At 47.7% G+C, this 15,917-nt stretch overlaps 1 protein-coding gene across 15 annotated transcripts in view; it reads right to left on the bottom strand.

Moving 5' to 3' along the window:
- Positions 1-896: 896 nt before the first annotated feature.
- The window catches only part of IP6K2 (inositol hexakisphosphate kinase 2), a 31,201-nt gene continuing 16,180 nt past the window's right edge, over positions 897-15,917 (bottom strand). For 3 of the 15 annotated variants that reach the window (XM_063661169.1, XM_063661168.1, XM_063661167.1), the window contains 6 exons: positions 7,994-8,325; positions 6,180-6,248; positions 5,864-6,089; positions 4,186-4,361; positions 2,402-2,577; positions 897-1,664 (listed from right to left, as the gene is read on the bottom strand). In XM_063661169.1, the coding sequence (XP_063517239.1) occupies positions 1,164-1,664; positions 2,402-2,577; positions 4,186-4,361; positions 5,864-6,089; positions 6,180-6,248; positions 7,994-8,195 (1,350 nt within the window). In that variant the 5' untranslated portion in view covers positions 8,196-8,325 and the 3' untranslated portion in view covers positions 897-1,163. Of the gene's footprint in view, positions 1,665-2,401; positions 2,578-4,168; positions 4,362-5,863; positions 6,090-6,179; positions 6,249-6,357; positions 7,432-7,993; positions 8,326-15,917 lie in introns of those variants that run through there. The other 12 variants (XM_054481734.2, XM_063661171.1, XM_054481737.2 and 9 more) reach the window with 8 other exon arrangements.

The following is a 15,917-nucleotide window of genomic DNA, read 5'->3' as shown; positions in this document are numbered from 1 at the left end:
TGGCTAGTTTCAAATTCCCGGACTCAAGCAGTCCTCCCACCTTGGCCTTCCAGTGTTGGGATTACGGGTGTCATCCCGTAATCTGTCTGACCCAGTTGCCTATTTTTAGGCCTAAAGTACATAGGCCTAGTGTGAAGTTCAGGTGAGGGGTAGAACTGCTAGAAACTGACATCCAGACCCTGCCTTCTCTGCACCAGGTCTGGCTCTGCAGTTCAAGACCTCTCTTGGCCCTTCCTCCTCCCAGAAGCCCTCCTGGGGCAGAGCAGAATCTCAGGGTCTGTGCTGTCTGGGACTGCCTGAAGAATGAGACTGGTGAAATTGCAATGGGGACTAGTGCTGGGCAGGAGTGGTGACAGGTGGTGTGGCCAAGAGGACCACCCTACCTACCCAAACACACCTTTTTATGGTACCCTCCATCACCTGGGCCCCTTTACAACACAGTCCATGGCTGCCAATGGACCAGACCTGAGGCTAGAGACCCTAGTATTGCTTCCAGGACATCTATCACAATAGCCAGCCAATTAGCTGCTGCCAGTGGCATAGGAGGGATTAAAAGCTGGACCCAAGGTTCGGATCACCTGCTATCTAATTGGCTTAAGCTGCATACGGCCCATGAGAAGACCTGTGTCAAGCGTCAGGTGGTTTTTGGATAGAGGTGCTGAGACACTCAGCCAGCACAGACCCCAGAAGGTATGTAACTTGGGGATCCTTTCTGGGTAACCTTCAGGGTGCTGGGTTGGAGACTGTACACCATGCCAAGAGGTTGTGCTGACTTTAGGATCCATGGGGTGGGGGTGGCAGCCAGGAGAATACTGAGCCAGGGAGGTGGTCACAGCATGTGGTGAGGCTTGGGAGGGGGACTGCCTGCCCTTGGAAAGAATGACAGGAGCACTGTATACAATAAACAAAAGATTTGTATTAGAACATATACACTCAGGGAAGAAAGAGGTATCATCATCAAATGTGGAATGTTGAAGAAATAGTTAAAATAAATAGACTCCAAGCACAGCTGGGACTGGCTCAGGCTGGGGCTCACAGAGGCCACTGCACATCAGCTCCAGGCTGCAGGAGCCACCACCTGGCCATACTGGCCTCCTCCCTGACGCAGCACAGCTGTGCCTGGGACACAGAGTCACTCTCAAGTACTAGAGCAGCTAGCAAGCTCACTCCCCACTCTCCTCACTTATCTCTGTGACAATGTCTATCAGGCTCTGGAGCCCGAAGATATAGCCAGCATCCTGGCCCTCATGCACCACAGTGTCCTCGCCATACAGCCTGCAGGTGGTGTGTGCAAAGTCGATCATGCGCACATCTACAGAGCTGGCGCCGATGGGTTTGTAGGCATAGGCACCAGCAGACTCATCAGCTGATTCCTCTGACAGGTCCTCCAAATCCTCAGCATCTGAGTCCAGGACCACTTCGGGCCGCTCCTTGCCATCATAGATGACCAGCAGAGAGCTTGAGTAGAAGCGGTAGGACTCCTGTCGCTCCAACACTGCCTTGAGCTCAGTCAGCTTCTTGAGCACAGGGCCCAGGAGTTCACGACGCAGGTACCGCCCATTGTGGAAGAACTGGAAAAGTGCCTCCTTGAAGCCCTGCACTGACAGCTTCCGTCCATGGTACTTGTTCATGAACATGAGCTGCCCACTGCCTGCTTGGTACACCTGTAGGAGACAGACCAGCAAGTCAGAGGCTGAGGGCCTGGGCGGGGGCAGGGTGGTGTGGTGGTGGCGGCATGTGACAGTCCAGATCAGATAAAGTACACCAGTCGCACATGAGCCACTGTCCACTATGCTCTCTGATCAGCCCCCACGTGGGATGCAGCCATCCAACCTGGGTTTGGTCATTGTGCCCCAGCACCCCACCTCAACATCTGGGTCACTGGAGAGGACCTAATCCTTTTGCCTTCCTCCCTACTACTATCCACAGATTCTGGATTCAGCCAACCAGACCAATCTGAGAGAGGATCATGCAGGCATGCGTGCTTTCTTTTTTAACCAAAAAGCAACAGACTCATGTAGGGTCAAATCTGGAATCTTTTTATTTTGAGACAGTCTCGCCGTCGCCCAGGCTGGAGTGCAATGGCGTGATCTCAGCTCACTGCAACCTCTGCCTCCTGGGTTCAAGCTGTTTTCATGCCTCAGCCTCCCAAGTAGCTGGTATTACAGCCGTGCACCACCACGCCCAGCCAATTTTTGTATTTTTAGTAGAGACAGGGTTTCGCCATGTTGCCTGGGCTGGTCTCAAACTCCTGACCTCAGGTGATCCACCCACCTTGACCTCCCAAAGTGCTGGGATTATAGGTGTGAGCCACTGCACCTGGCCTGGAATCTTTTGAGCAAACAGGACTATACCAGGGTGGGGAACTGACAGCCACTGGATGCCCTAGCATCCCCCTCACCTGCATGCCACACACACGCACACCAATGACTGCAGATGTGCTCTGCTGACATTTTCGGATCTGGTTGGCTGCCTTCTCCTCTGAAGCATCATCACCATGTTGTCGTGTGCCCATCTTGAGGTCAAGGACACAAGGCACCTCGTAGCGGGAAGTCAGGTTTTCCAGTAAGATAAATTCTGAGTAGTTAAGAATAATACCCCCAAAAGGAAGTGCTACTGCATGGGTCCTTGGCACTCTCAAGGTACAGTGCCTAAATGCAGTGACCCAGAGAAGCCTGAACCCACAGGAGACTCCATTAGTCCTGCCATCCCCGACACAGGGAGTCCAGAGCTGACTAGAAAGCCAAGAGACACCTTTACTTCTTGTCAGGGAACTGGCGTGGAAGCAGCCTGCACCTGGACTCAACAGAGGCCTGGGCTCTTCCTGCCTGGGAGACACACACGCCATCTTCTGAACTCTTAGCTAAGTGTAGGACTAGGGTCCAAAAACAAAGTCCTCAATTACAAGTAGAACATCAAGAAAGTTCAGTAAATCCTGTAGCCTTAAATGTGAACTGGAAATATCAGTATAAACTCATGAAAATACTTTTCTCTTTAAACATCTGCTTCTCAGCTGTGTGCACTAAAAAGGTCTAGAAACAATGACCAGAAATAATGAGTGTCTCTAGTGCACAGACCATTGTCTCATCATTTCCCATTCAAGGAATCAGTGCTCCCTAGAGCAGAAACTGGTAAACTATGGCCCAGTGCTTGCTGTTTATGGCCATAAGCTAGGAATGGTTTTTACATTTTTAAGAGACCAAAAAATAGATAAAAGGCTAGGCGTGGTGGCTCACGCCTGTTATCCCAACATTTTGGGAGGCTGAGGCAGGAGGATCACTTGAGCCCAGGAGTTTGAGACCAGCCTGGGCAACATAGTGAGACCTTACCTCTACAAAAGGGAGGGGAGGGGAGGGGCGGGGAGGAAGAGGGCTGGGCATGGTGGTTCATGCCAGTTATCCCAGCACTTTGGGAGGCCAAAGCAGGTGGATCACCTGAGGTCAGGAGTTTGGACCAGCCTGGCCAACATGGTGAAACCCTGTCTCCACTAAAAATACAAAAATGAGCCAGGCGTGGTAGCGGATGCCTGTAATCCCAACTATTTGGGAGGCTGAGGCATGAGAATCACTTGAACCTGGGAGACGGAGGTTGCAGTGAGCTGAGATCACACCACTGCACTCTAGCCTGGGGGACGAGCAAGACTGTCTCAAAAAAAAAAAAAAAAGAAAAAAAGAAAGAAAAGAAAAAAAAGAGAGAAGAAAGAAGAAAGAAAAGAAAAGAGAAAAGAAAGATTTCCTTATGCACAGCTCATGTCCCAGTGGCAGTCTGGTGAACCAGGACTGAAAGGTCAGTTTCCTCACCCAAACACCCCAGCCCTTGGCAGGTGAGCAATGTTTTGAGACTTCTGAAGAGTTTGAAAACAGGGAGCAGCTCATTGCCCTCTTCCTCTAGGTTACCTAGGCTAAAGCCCACCTGATGCAAGCTGGCCCCTTCATGAGGCACCCCTCACCTCCCAGAAACCCATTATACCCCACTCCTCATCATCTGCACTCCTAGGCCAGTAGCTGCCCTGAGGAAAGTGATTATTTGCCCATAATTATCATACAGGGTGTCCTGGAATAACCCAGGTAGGAGAAACTCAACCTTGACTATAAAAACTCAACCTCTCTCTCCAAGCTCCAAGGGACTTCCTCATTTCCTCTCCTCTTACCCTCAAATGCAGAGATACCTGTGAACAAAGGATACTGTACTGGTTCCGATGCTTTGCATTCTCCTTCATTCTCTGTAACTGTTGCTGGTGACATTTCATGCTCCAAGGGTTATAGTGTTTAAGCTGGGAACTTATATTCCCCTTCTTCTCTACAGTGTAGTACAAGACTTCAGATTTCTTAAGCCACTCAAATTCTTCTTCTAACTTATGGCTATAAAGAGATAAGGACCAATAAATCAGTATGTCCTATCAGAATTCAGAAGGCCGGGCATGGTGGCTCATGCCTGTAATCCCAGCACTTTGGGAGGCCGAGATGGGCAGATCACTTGAGATCAGGAGTTGGAGACCAGCCTGGCCAACAGGGTGAAACCCTGTCTCTACTAAAAATACAAAAATTAGCCGGGCGTGGTGGTGTGCTCGGGAGGCTGAGGCAGGAGAATCACTTGAACCCGGGAGGCAGAGGTTGCAGTGAGCCAAGAAGATCGTGCCACTGCACTCCAGAGTCTGGGCAACAGAACAAGCAAGACTAAAAATAAATAAATAAATAAATAAAATAAAATAAAATAAATAAATAAATAAATCCAGGGTTAAAGCACAAAGAAACTTTCTTTTTTTTTTTTCTTTTTTTGAGATGGAGTTTCGCTCTTATTGCCCAGGCTGGAGTGCAATGGTGCGATCTCGGCTCACTGCAGCCTCCCGGTTCTAGAGATTCTCCTGTCTCAGCTGGGACTACAGGCGCATGCCACCACACCAGGCTAATTTTTGTATTTTTAGTAGAGACAGGGTTTCATCATATTGGTCAGGCTGGTCTCGAACTCCTGACCTCAGGTGATCCGCCCTCCTTGGCATCCCGAAGTGCTGGGATTACAGGCATGAGCCACCGCACCTGGCCAGAAACTTTCTAGAGTAATAAAAAGTGACTTCTTGATGTGGTGGTGGCTTACCGTGTAAACATCTGCCAAAACTCTCTAAACATTTCAAATGGGTGCATTTTACCATATGTATACCTCAAGAAAGTTGATTTTAGAAAATAAAATTAAGGGACCAGTCAACCACTATTTTCTACAGCAAAAAGAACCTAAGATCCAAGATCAACCCCTGCTCCCCAGCCCCGTATGTGGAGAGCCTTCACTGCCCTCTTCTAGGCAGTGATACCACGTAGCCTCCAGTACAACCAGGTTCCCCTGACTCCAAAAGCTGGCAACTGGGAAAATAGGAACTGAAATTCCATGGGACTAAGTCAACTTACTTAGCTACATTAGATGTACTTTAATTTATATATACTATTTATATTTTCACAAGCTTTGCCAAGGTGCAGGAGTAGGATGGCCCTGCTTAGGGGGATTGCTGAGTTTCAGGGATGCCCAACTGCCCATTTTGTCCCCCACCACTGGTGAACAACCTGAGGTAAAAGGATGGCTCCTCTCTTGGTCACTGCTACATCTCCAGAACACAGCCTAGCACAGAGCAGTCATAGAAGAGTGAGTGAATCTCTTACAGCTGCCAATGCAGCTGTTTACCCAAACTGGCATGATCTAACCAGAGTCAATTAAACAAAGAGAGGCTGAATATGCCATGTGGGAATTGGCCACTGAATGACAAGGTACCTACTAAATCCACTTCAGTCCTTAGCTCCAGGGAACTGGGCTGTAACCAAAACCCCCAACACTTCCCCTCCCACGTGGCCCAGAGTTGCCCTCTGTCTACACTCACCTCTTCATTTTCTCCTCTTTACGGTGCTGGCGCACCCAGTCCTTAGGGGTCTTTTCTGTTTCTAAGACATGATGTTTTTTGTTTGTTGTCCACCTTAGGAGCTTACTTTTTGGTTCACAGTCTGAATTATCTACAATGTCCACAATTCCATGGTCCCCTTTCAATGGATATGCTATTAGACACAAGTTCCTGTCTTCATCTTCTTCAAAGCGCACAGATACCACACCTGGAAGGGGGTGAGGAGCAGAAAGAACTTTTAATTTAGCAGGAGGAAGCGTTGTAAGTAACATGATTGTAACATTTGTTTTTTTCTTACCCAGTTCCTTAGTCTCTATGTTGCCAGAGGCCCCAAACTCATCTGCAAACTTAACAAATATCAAAACAGCTAGAAAAGATGACACCATACAAGACAAGCAATTAGGGAGCAAACATGGCTGAGAGTCTTCCTCTCTGATGTACTCAACGAGGCAAGAGCCAAAGAATTACAAGACACATTTTTCCATCATTAAAAATATTTATTAATTTTTATGTAATTCTTCTAATCCTAAAAGACTGAAAACATTGCTCTTTATAGTTTGCGGGAATTTTTAATGCCCTAAACAGAAACTCCAACAGCCTCATGGCTTGCTTTAAAGCAGAGCCTGAATACAGGGGGAACACAGGTTTGCCTGAGGGTTAAGAAGCATCCAAGAATAAGGGAAGACTGGGTAAGCAAAGCAAAATAAAGGGGCAAACAAAACCACACAGCACAAGACACCCTAGCAAAGGCTTCCCACAGTGCCCCCACGCAGGTAGGCACCCAGGCCTTTTGTTCTTATAAAATATGTTTTTATTGGTCTTTGCAGTCTCACGTCACAAAATAACAAAATGAACATAAGGCAGATAGAGCTGGTTGGGGAACACAGACATGTGATGGCCTTGAAAGCAGCTTTTCCCCTTAAGTCTCTAGAACCTGCCATGAGTAATTAGACAGTCTTTGAGGATGGGGCTGTCAGGTGGGGGCGTTTCAGCAGGTGCCGACGAGCGCCTTACAAACGACTGGCTGAACACCTTTCCTCCCAGGCCTCTCTGCCCCAGCATCACTCAATCTGCTCAGTCCTCGACTGCTGCAGGGGAATGCGTGCTCAGAGAGAGATGACACTTCTGAGGTGGCCCCCAGCTCTGGGTGCAGAGGAGCCGGGGTGGGGGATTCAGGCCACACTTCCCTGTGGCCACAGGGGAAAGGACCAGGGGAAAAAATGGGGGCAGGGACGGCCAGCTAACAAGGGGCCTTTGGCTTTGTCCTGAAAAAAAACAACAGAGAAGGACCAAGTGAGGGCCCACAACTCCCCCATCCCCACCGCAATACACATGCATATTCAGAGTACAGAGAAAGGCACCCAGTACATTCTGTCCTTAAAGACAATGTTTCAACAGTCCCAAAAGAACCTAAGTTGTTCTAGAGTCCTTTATGTAACCAGGTAATGCACATTTAAAATTAATTTCTTTAATGGATTCTTACTTGATTTACAAAAGACTCCCCCACTCCCCAACAAAGACCCCACCATGCTGGTGGCTGCTGATGTCCCCTATAAAATACATTATAAAAAGAAATAAAAAATTATCATATGTGAATCGAAGGGTTGCTTTCATATAGCAATTTTGGGGACATTCTGTAATAGCAAAGGGCTTGGGCTAATCAGCACAGGCCTCCCACTCCTGCATTCCATCTGACTCAACCCTGCTCCCCAGCCTACCTAATCACCCGGGCTTCTGGTTTCCTGGAGGACAAAAAGCAGGCGGCAAGTATTCTGGGTAAAATCCTCCCAAAGTCTTCCCCCACTGTCCCCACAATGGGGGACTATGGGTTACTGTGATCAAGAGACACCTGAACATAAAACACAACTACACTTCTACCAAAATCAAACTCAAATCCACAAAACAAAACAGAATTGAGCAATCTTACCAGGGCTTGAAAACTGAGGGTGTGAGATGCTGGGCTGAGGGCCAGGAGGAGGAGGAGGAGGAGGGAGGGAAAGCACAGAGTGGGAGGGAGTGAGGGCTCCAGGGATGGCTGCCAGGGCCTTCCATGGCCACGATCTCTCACATCTCCTCGCCAGTGTGGCAACCCCTCCAGCAGCTGGGACTTACCTTTGTACTGGGGAGTGAATTTGCGCATCTCAGCAGGGAGGGTCTCGTAGAACTGATGTTCCCTTGGGACCAGGGGCTTGCACAGGGTTGTCTCATTGAAGCGGAGCACGCATGAGTGCCCCCCGACCTGGTGGACAAAGGGCTCCAGAAGGACGCCTTTGGCGCGGGGCTCCACATCCATCGCCCTGAAGGCTGGGCTCATCCTCCGGGCGCAGATGGCGGGGAGATGGGGGAGGCAGCGGAGTCCAGCGGCCAGTACGTCTTCCGTCTGTTGTTTGTCTGTGTGTCCCTCTCGTCTTGGCTCCTTGGCTTGTTCTGGCCAGGATGCTCTGCTGGAAGCAAACACAATGATGACATGGGGGTTCGAAGTAGTGTGGGAAGTGCCTTAGAGCTGCTCACCCTGCTCCTTCAGCAGAAAGACAAAGACAAAGTCTAAGCTCTTGCGGGACTCCGCCCATGCCACCCACCTTGGCCCCGCCTTCTCCGACAGAAAAACAAAAACACTATGAGCTCACGGGGTGGGGTTAGATGCAGACAGGCAGGGAATGGGTTCCAGGGGCCCTAAAAAGGCAGAGGTCCCACTACGGTGTTAGAAAGCCACTACCGCAGGCAAAACTGATGCCATGGTGAGGTGAAATCACAATTTCAAGCCTAATATTTGGATTAAATCTTACCATTTTCTAATAAGAGTGGCAAGCTTTAAGTGGATGATGCCCAGGTCTCCCATTAATTATATATATATATAAAATAAATATATATTTTATACATATAATAAATATATATATTATATATATAATTTTTTTATATATATAATTTTTTTTTTTGAGATGGAGTCTCACTCTATCGCCAGGCGGGAGTGCAGTGGCACAATCTCGACTCACTGCAACCTCCGCCTCTCAGGGTTCAAGCCATTCTCCTGCCTCAGCCTCCCGAGTAGCTGGGATTACAGGTGCGCACCACCACGCCCAGCTAATTTTTGTATTTTTAGTAGAGACAGGGTTTCACCATGTTGGCTGGCATGGTCTTGATCTCTTGACCTCGTGATGTGCCCGCCTCGGTCTCCCAAAGTGCTGGGATTACAGGCGTGAGCGACCGCACCCAGCCCCATTAATTATATTTTTATAAAATGCATTTAAATATAGGGAAAACCTGCTTACTCATTATCTAGTAAGACTCATTATTTACTTGTCCAGGTTGTCTACCCACACTGCTCCTGCCCAAGGCCAAAGACAAGCCCCATTAACCTTATTAGCAATGGAGCTTGGGTCCAGCTTTAATGATTAACATCTGTATCTAAAAACAACTGATCAAGGCTAGTTAACTCCATTTAAAAAGATGCACAGTGTTCTAGGTCACTATTTTTATCAGTTCTATCCTGATCACCAAAAGCTGGTACACACCTTTAAACCAAAGTTATGCTCTTGGGGCAATCAGGGCTCGCATCCACTCACTCAGCCACGCACTGGATGCCGCATCAATGAAGCACATTTCTGTATGCACCCTGTTAACCGGTTCAGGCCATGTCACACTCATTCTCCATTTTGTCTAATTTACAAATTAGGCAGTCTCTACTAGCATTACTTACAGGGCTTGAGTTACATTTCAGTATCTGTACAGGGATTTTACTGGGAACTCCTTCAGTTCCCATGACTCCAACTGAGAGAGGAGTGAGGATGGGTCTGGAGATGCGCCCTCTGTCCTCTAATGTGGGGAAAGCACCTATTATGTATCAGGCTCATGACAGGAATTTCTTATGTCGTTTGGTCCTCATGACACTTTCTTTGAGGTAGACACTACTCTCCCTATTGCAAACAATGAAGGTGATTAGAGATGGTTAGGAAATTCACCCAGGGCCAGAGACAATAAGCCACTTCTCCCAAGTGAACCCCACACAGCTGCCTCTAGGGCACATGATATCTAGCACTGCCCAGCCTAATTTTTCCTTTTTTTTTTTTTTTTTTTGAGATGGAGTCTCGCTCTGTCACCCAGACTGGAGTGCAGTGGCGAGATCTCGGCTCACTGCAAGCTCCGCCTCCCAGGTTCATGCCATTCTCCTGCCTCAGCCTCCCGAGTAGCTGGGACTACAGGCGCCCACCACCACGCCCGGCTAATTTTTTGTATTTTTAATAGAGACGGGTTTTCACCATGTTAGCCAGGATGGTCTTGATCTCCTGACCTCATGATCCGCCCACCTCAGCCTCCCAAAGTGCTGGATTACAAGCGTGAGCCACCGCACCTGGCCAGTTTTTCGTTTTGTTTTGTTTTTTGTTTTTTTTGAGATGGAGTCTTGCTCTGTTGCCCAGGCTGAAGTGTGATCTCGGCTCAATGCAACCTTTGCCTCCCAGGCTCATGCGATTCTCTTGCCGCAGCCTCCCAAGTAGCTGGGACTACAGGCGCCCACCATGCCTGGCTTTTTTTTTTTTTTTTGTATTTTTTAGTAGAGACAGGGTTTCACCATATTGGCCAGACTGGTCTCGAACTCCTAACCTCAGGTGATCTGCCCACCCTGGCCTCCCAAAGTGCTGGGATTATAGATGTGAGCTACTGCACTTGGCCAATTTTTAATTTTTTCTTAAGGTAAACACGGTCTCACTCTGTCGCCCAGGCTGGAGTGCAATGACACGATCATAGCTCACAATACCCTCAAACTCCTGGGCTCAAGGGATCCGCCTGTCTCAGCCTCCCAAGGAGCTAGGACTACAGGTGCATGCCACCACGCCTAGCTAATATTTTCTATTTACAAAGTAGCCTCTTTTAAAGAGTTTAAACACGCCTAGCTAATATTTTCTATTTACAAAGTAGCCTCTTTTAAAGAGTTTAAACTGTGTTAATCTCTTCCTTTTAGGGAGTGCCCGACTATGGGCCTCAACTGAACTCAACGGCTAGAAATCAGTAAGTTTTCCCATATGCAAAGAGCAGAGAATCTAAACCTAAGATTCTGATTACCTGGCACTACCTTCTCATCACCACAAAAGCCTCCAGGAAGGCACGTATTGAGAAGAGTCCAGAAACTCAGGCAATGGGACTGCAAATATGAGTACATTCTAACCATTCCAGGCTCTATCCAGAAGATGGAGCTCTGAGAAGTCTGGCCACACAAGCCTTTTCTCTAGGTCTATGCAGACTGGTTGACACTAGTCTACTGAAAAGACCTTTTGAATAAGAGTAATACCAAAAGAAGCTACTGATTCAAGGTCCGCTGGCCAGTACTAAAGCACATGTCAGGTACCATAATTATGAATTGTTAAAGCACAAGATGCTCCTCATGGGCCAGGCTTTAGAAACACAATCCAGGCCAGGTATGGTGGCTCATGCCTATAATCCCAGAGCACTTTGGGAGACCAAGGCAGGAGATCCCTTGAGACTAGGAGTTAACAACATAGTAAGCCCCATCTCTACAATTTTTTTTTTAATTGAGACGGAGTCTTGCTCTGTTGCCCAGGCTGGAGTGCAGTGGTGCGATCTTGGCTCACTGCAACCTCTGCCGCTCAGGTTCAAGCGATTCTCGTGCCTCAGCCTCCCGAGAAGCTGGGACTACAGGCGCACACCACCACGCCTGGCTAATTTTTTTGTATTTTTAGTAGAGATGGGGTTTCGCCATGTTGGCCAGGCTGGTCTCGAAATCCTGACCTCAAGTGATCTGCCCGCCTTGGCCTCCCAAAGTGCTGGGATTATGGGCATGAGCCACCGTGCCCGGCCCAAAATTTTTTAAAAACTCAGCTAGGTGTAGTGGTGCATGCCTGGAGTCCCAGCTATTCAGGAGGCTGAAACAAGAGGATCACTTCAGCCCAGGACATTGAGGCTGCAGTGAGCCATGACTGAGCCACTGCACTCCAGATTGGGTGACAGAGTAAGACCCTGTCTTTTGCTATCACAGCAATGCTAACAACAATGCAAATCCCTTATCAACTCTGCTCAGGATTCCTTAAATGTACTCAGTTACGTAGAAAAATAACTCTGTGTAGGTATGTCTTACCCATCCCCACCTCCAATGAAAATAAACAAAAACAGTCCTTCATGGCGTCTCTAGAGTGTGGCTCAAGAGCATAGCTGGGGCCGGGCGTGGTGGCTCATACCTATAATACCAGCACTCTGGGAGGCCAAAGCGGGTGGGATCACCTGAGGTCCGGAGTTCGAGACCAGCCTGACCAACACAGAGAAACCCTGTCTCTACTAAAAATACAAAATCAGCTGGGCGTGGTGGCGCATGCCTGTAATCCCAGCTACTCGGGAGGCTGAGGCAGGAAAATCGCTTGAATCTGGGAGGCAGAGGTTACAGTGAGCCACTGCACCCCAGCCTGGGCAACAAGAGCAAACTCCATCTCAAAAAAAAAAAAAAAAAAACGTAGCTGGAGGCCAAAAGGCCCAGTGAGGGTCTCCAACTCCTCCTCCCCAGAGTGTTAATCAGCTGCTGGGCATGATGTCCCACCTTATCACCCTTCCTCTTGCATCCATCTCTGGCGGTCCATAGGATGCTGCTCTTGGGAAAATCATAATCATTTTGGGTAGAAAGATAGGAAAAATCAGGCTCATCCTTGCCTGAGCCAAGTCTGATAAGAAACTTCCAAATGTGAGGCAGAATTAGGGAAACAACTGACCACCCTGTAGTGAGGTGGAGCCACATTTTAGTACCAGTTCTGCCATTCAATTGCATGGAGAAAGACTCCAAGTCCGTGGCTCCCTTTGGGTTCGTTTTACGGTCTGTAAAATGGGAAAAGAGAGGCTTAGAGTAGATCTCTACTTTGTAGGTTGTGTAAGCAAGTTAGTGAGTGGTAACTAGTAGTTTTTAAAAAAAATCAAACAGAATGCAACAAAATATGGCTGGGCACAGTGGCTCAGTCCTTGTAATCCTAGCACTTTGGGAGGCCAAGATGGGAGGATTACTTGAGTTCAGGAATTTGAGACTAGCCTGGGCAATGTAGTGAGACCTCATCTCTATAAATAATAATAATAAACAAAATATCAATGCATTGCACATAGTAAGTCTTGCTTTTTGATCCTTTTGTTTCAATTATGTTCAATCTCTCAATATGAACATAAGTATGGTTTTACTGTAAAACATACTTCTCACATTTGAAGTTGCAAAGAAGTGGCACTTCTGTCCTAGGGTCCCTCACAGCCCCTATCTCTGCAAGGAAATGAAGGATCAATTTTCCAAAGATTACAAAGCAAATCAGCTTCCTCCCTAGGAGCCTTAACTACACCAGAAGAAAGAAAAGCCCCAAAGCACCAATCTCCATGTCACCTGTTTCTCTCTCTCTCTCTCTTTTTGAGCAGTGTGATCTCTAAGGTCTAAAGCTGTTTCCCTGGAAGGCTGGAAAATTAATGGTTACGATAAAGCCCATGCAATGTGTGGGCCCAGTACCTAGAAAGACAGGAAATAACTGCAAAACACTGGCTTCAGATTTAGCATCTATTTTAGCTTTCCACATTGCCTCACATTTGTCCATGAAACTATGAACAGGTAAGAAACACAGAACATCCATCCTAGCACAGCATACAGTTTTCCCACTCAGTCCATCCCCCAAATCTATCAAATTGGTTTAAGGATCTGTTGGAAACAATGCCTTAACATTCTTAACTTTTAAAGTAATGCAAATAAAATGGCTATGACTCATGAAAGCCCCTGGGTCCTTAGTTCACTCATCCAGAATTTAGTTCAAGAGGCTACAAAATGGGATCCTCTGGGGCTACTTACTCTGGCTCAAGAAAAGCCCCAGGGTCAGGCACTCACAGAGGGTGGCATAAGGCACACTATACTGATGGTGGAAAAACAACCCTTACCACCCATACCTCCTCCCTGTATGTCCCAGAGCCACCACCCAGCATCTGCCTGGTACACATTCATATACAAGCCAGGGTTAATTATGCAATGCCTCATGCATTGCTGGTAGCAATGCAAAGCCACTTTGGAAAACAGTCTAGCAGTTTCTTATAAAGTTAAACATATACTTATTATATACATAGCAATCCCACTCCTAGGTGTTTAACTAAGAGGAATGACAACGTGACTGGGCACAGTGGCTCACACCTGTAGTCCTGGCACTTTGGGAGGCCGAGGTGGGTGGATTACTTGAGGTCAGGAGTTTGAAACCAGCCTGGTCAACATGGTGAAACCCCATCTCTACTAACAATACAAAAAATTACAGGCCACTGCACCTGGCCCGTAAGTATGTATTATTTTAATAATCAGAAAAGATTATGCTGGCCAGGAGTGGTGGCTCACACCTATAGTCCTAGCACCCTGGGAGGCTGAGGCAGGCAGATTGCCACTGCACCTGGCCCGTAAGTATGTATTATTTTAATAATCAGAAAAGATTATGCTGGCCAGGAGTGGTGGCTCATGCCTATAGTCCTAGCACCCTGGGAGGCTGAGGCAGGCGGATTGCCTGAGCTCAGAAGTTCGAGACCAGCCTGAGCAACACGGTGAAACCCCATCTCTACTAAAATACAAAAAATTAGCCAGGCGTGGCGGCATGTGCCTGTAATCCCAGCTACTCAGAAAGCTGAGGCGGAAGAGTTGCTTGAACCCAGGAGGTGGAGGTTGCTGCGAGCTGAGATCATGCCGCTTCACTCCAGCCTGGTGACAGACTGAAACTCCATCTCAAAAAAAAAAAAAAAAAAGGCCGGGCACAGTGGCTCACGCCTGTAATCCCAGCACTTTGGGAGGCCGAGGTGGGTGGATCACCAGAGGTCAGGAGTTTGAGACCAGCCTGGCCAACATGGCGAAACCCTGTCTCTACTAAAAATACAAAAAGTAGCTGGGCGTGGTGGCAAGCGCCTGTAATCCCAGCTACTCGGGAGGCCGAGGCAGGAGAATCACTTGAACCCAGGAGGCGGAGGCTGCAGTGAGCCAAGATCGTGCCATTGCACTCCAGCCTGGGCGACAAGAGCAAGACTCCGTCTCAAAAAAAAAAAAAAAAAAAAAAAAAAAAAAAAAGATTATACTTAAAAAGATCCTGCTGAGTGCGGTGACTCATACCTGTAATTCCAGCACTTTGGGAGGCTAAGGCAGGTGATCACTTGAGGTCAGGAGTTTGAGACTAGCCTGGCCAACATGGTGAAACCCCGTCTCTACTAATAATACAAAAAATTAGCTAGGCGTGGTGGCAGGCGCCTGTAGTCCCACCTACTTGGGAGGCTGAGGCACAAGAATCGCTTGAGCATGGGAGGCGGAGGTTGCAGTGAGCTGAGATCGCACCACTGTACTCCAGCCTGGGCAACAGAGCGAGACTTCGTCTAAATAAATAAATAAATAAAAATAAATCCTACTCACTGTCCAATAGTTTCTACATACAAACTCATTGGCTGAAATTTCCTTTTGCATCCATTCTATTTGGACTCATGTGCCTCACTTTGAGTATCTTGAATCACTCATGCTAAGGTCAGCCTTGACCTCTACTAAAATAAATAAATTTTTAAAAAATGAGCTGGGCATGGTGGTGGACACCTGTAATCCCAGCTAGTTGGGAGGCTGAGGCAGGAGAATTGCTTGAACCCAGGAGGCAGAGGTTGCAGTGAACCAAGATTGCACCACTGCACTCCAGCCTGGGCAAAAGAGTGAGACTCCATCTCAAAAAAAAATAAAATAAAGCATCCATAGAGGAAAAAATATCAACATCAAATGTGGTCCAATTATACTGGCTTCCTTATTTCTCAAATATGCCTGATACACACGTACCTCAGTGCCTTTGTACTTGCTATTTATTCCCTTAGCTTGGTATATTCTTCCCCCAGATATCCCCCTTGGCTCACTCTCTCAACCTCCTTCAGCCCTTTGTGCAAATGTCACCCCCCCCCCTTTTTTTTTGAGATAGAGTCTTGCTCTGTTGCCCAGGCTGAAGTGCAGTGGCATAATCACGGCTCACTGCAGCCTCAAACTCCTGGGCTCAAGTGATCCTCTCACCTCAGCCTTCTGAGTAGC

The sequence above is a fragment of the Pongo pygmaeus genome, chromosome 2, assembly GCF_028885625.2.
Source record: "Pongo pygmaeus isolate AG05252 chromosome 2, NHGRI_mPonPyg2-v2.0_pri, whole genome shotgun sequence".
Classification (NCBI taxonomy): Eukaryota; Metazoa; Chordata; class Mammalia; order Primates; family Hominidae; genus Pongo; species Pongo pygmaeus.
The sequence above is the reverse complement of the archived record's forward strand: the minus strand, read 5'-3'. Positions and strand labels throughout refer to the sequence as shown.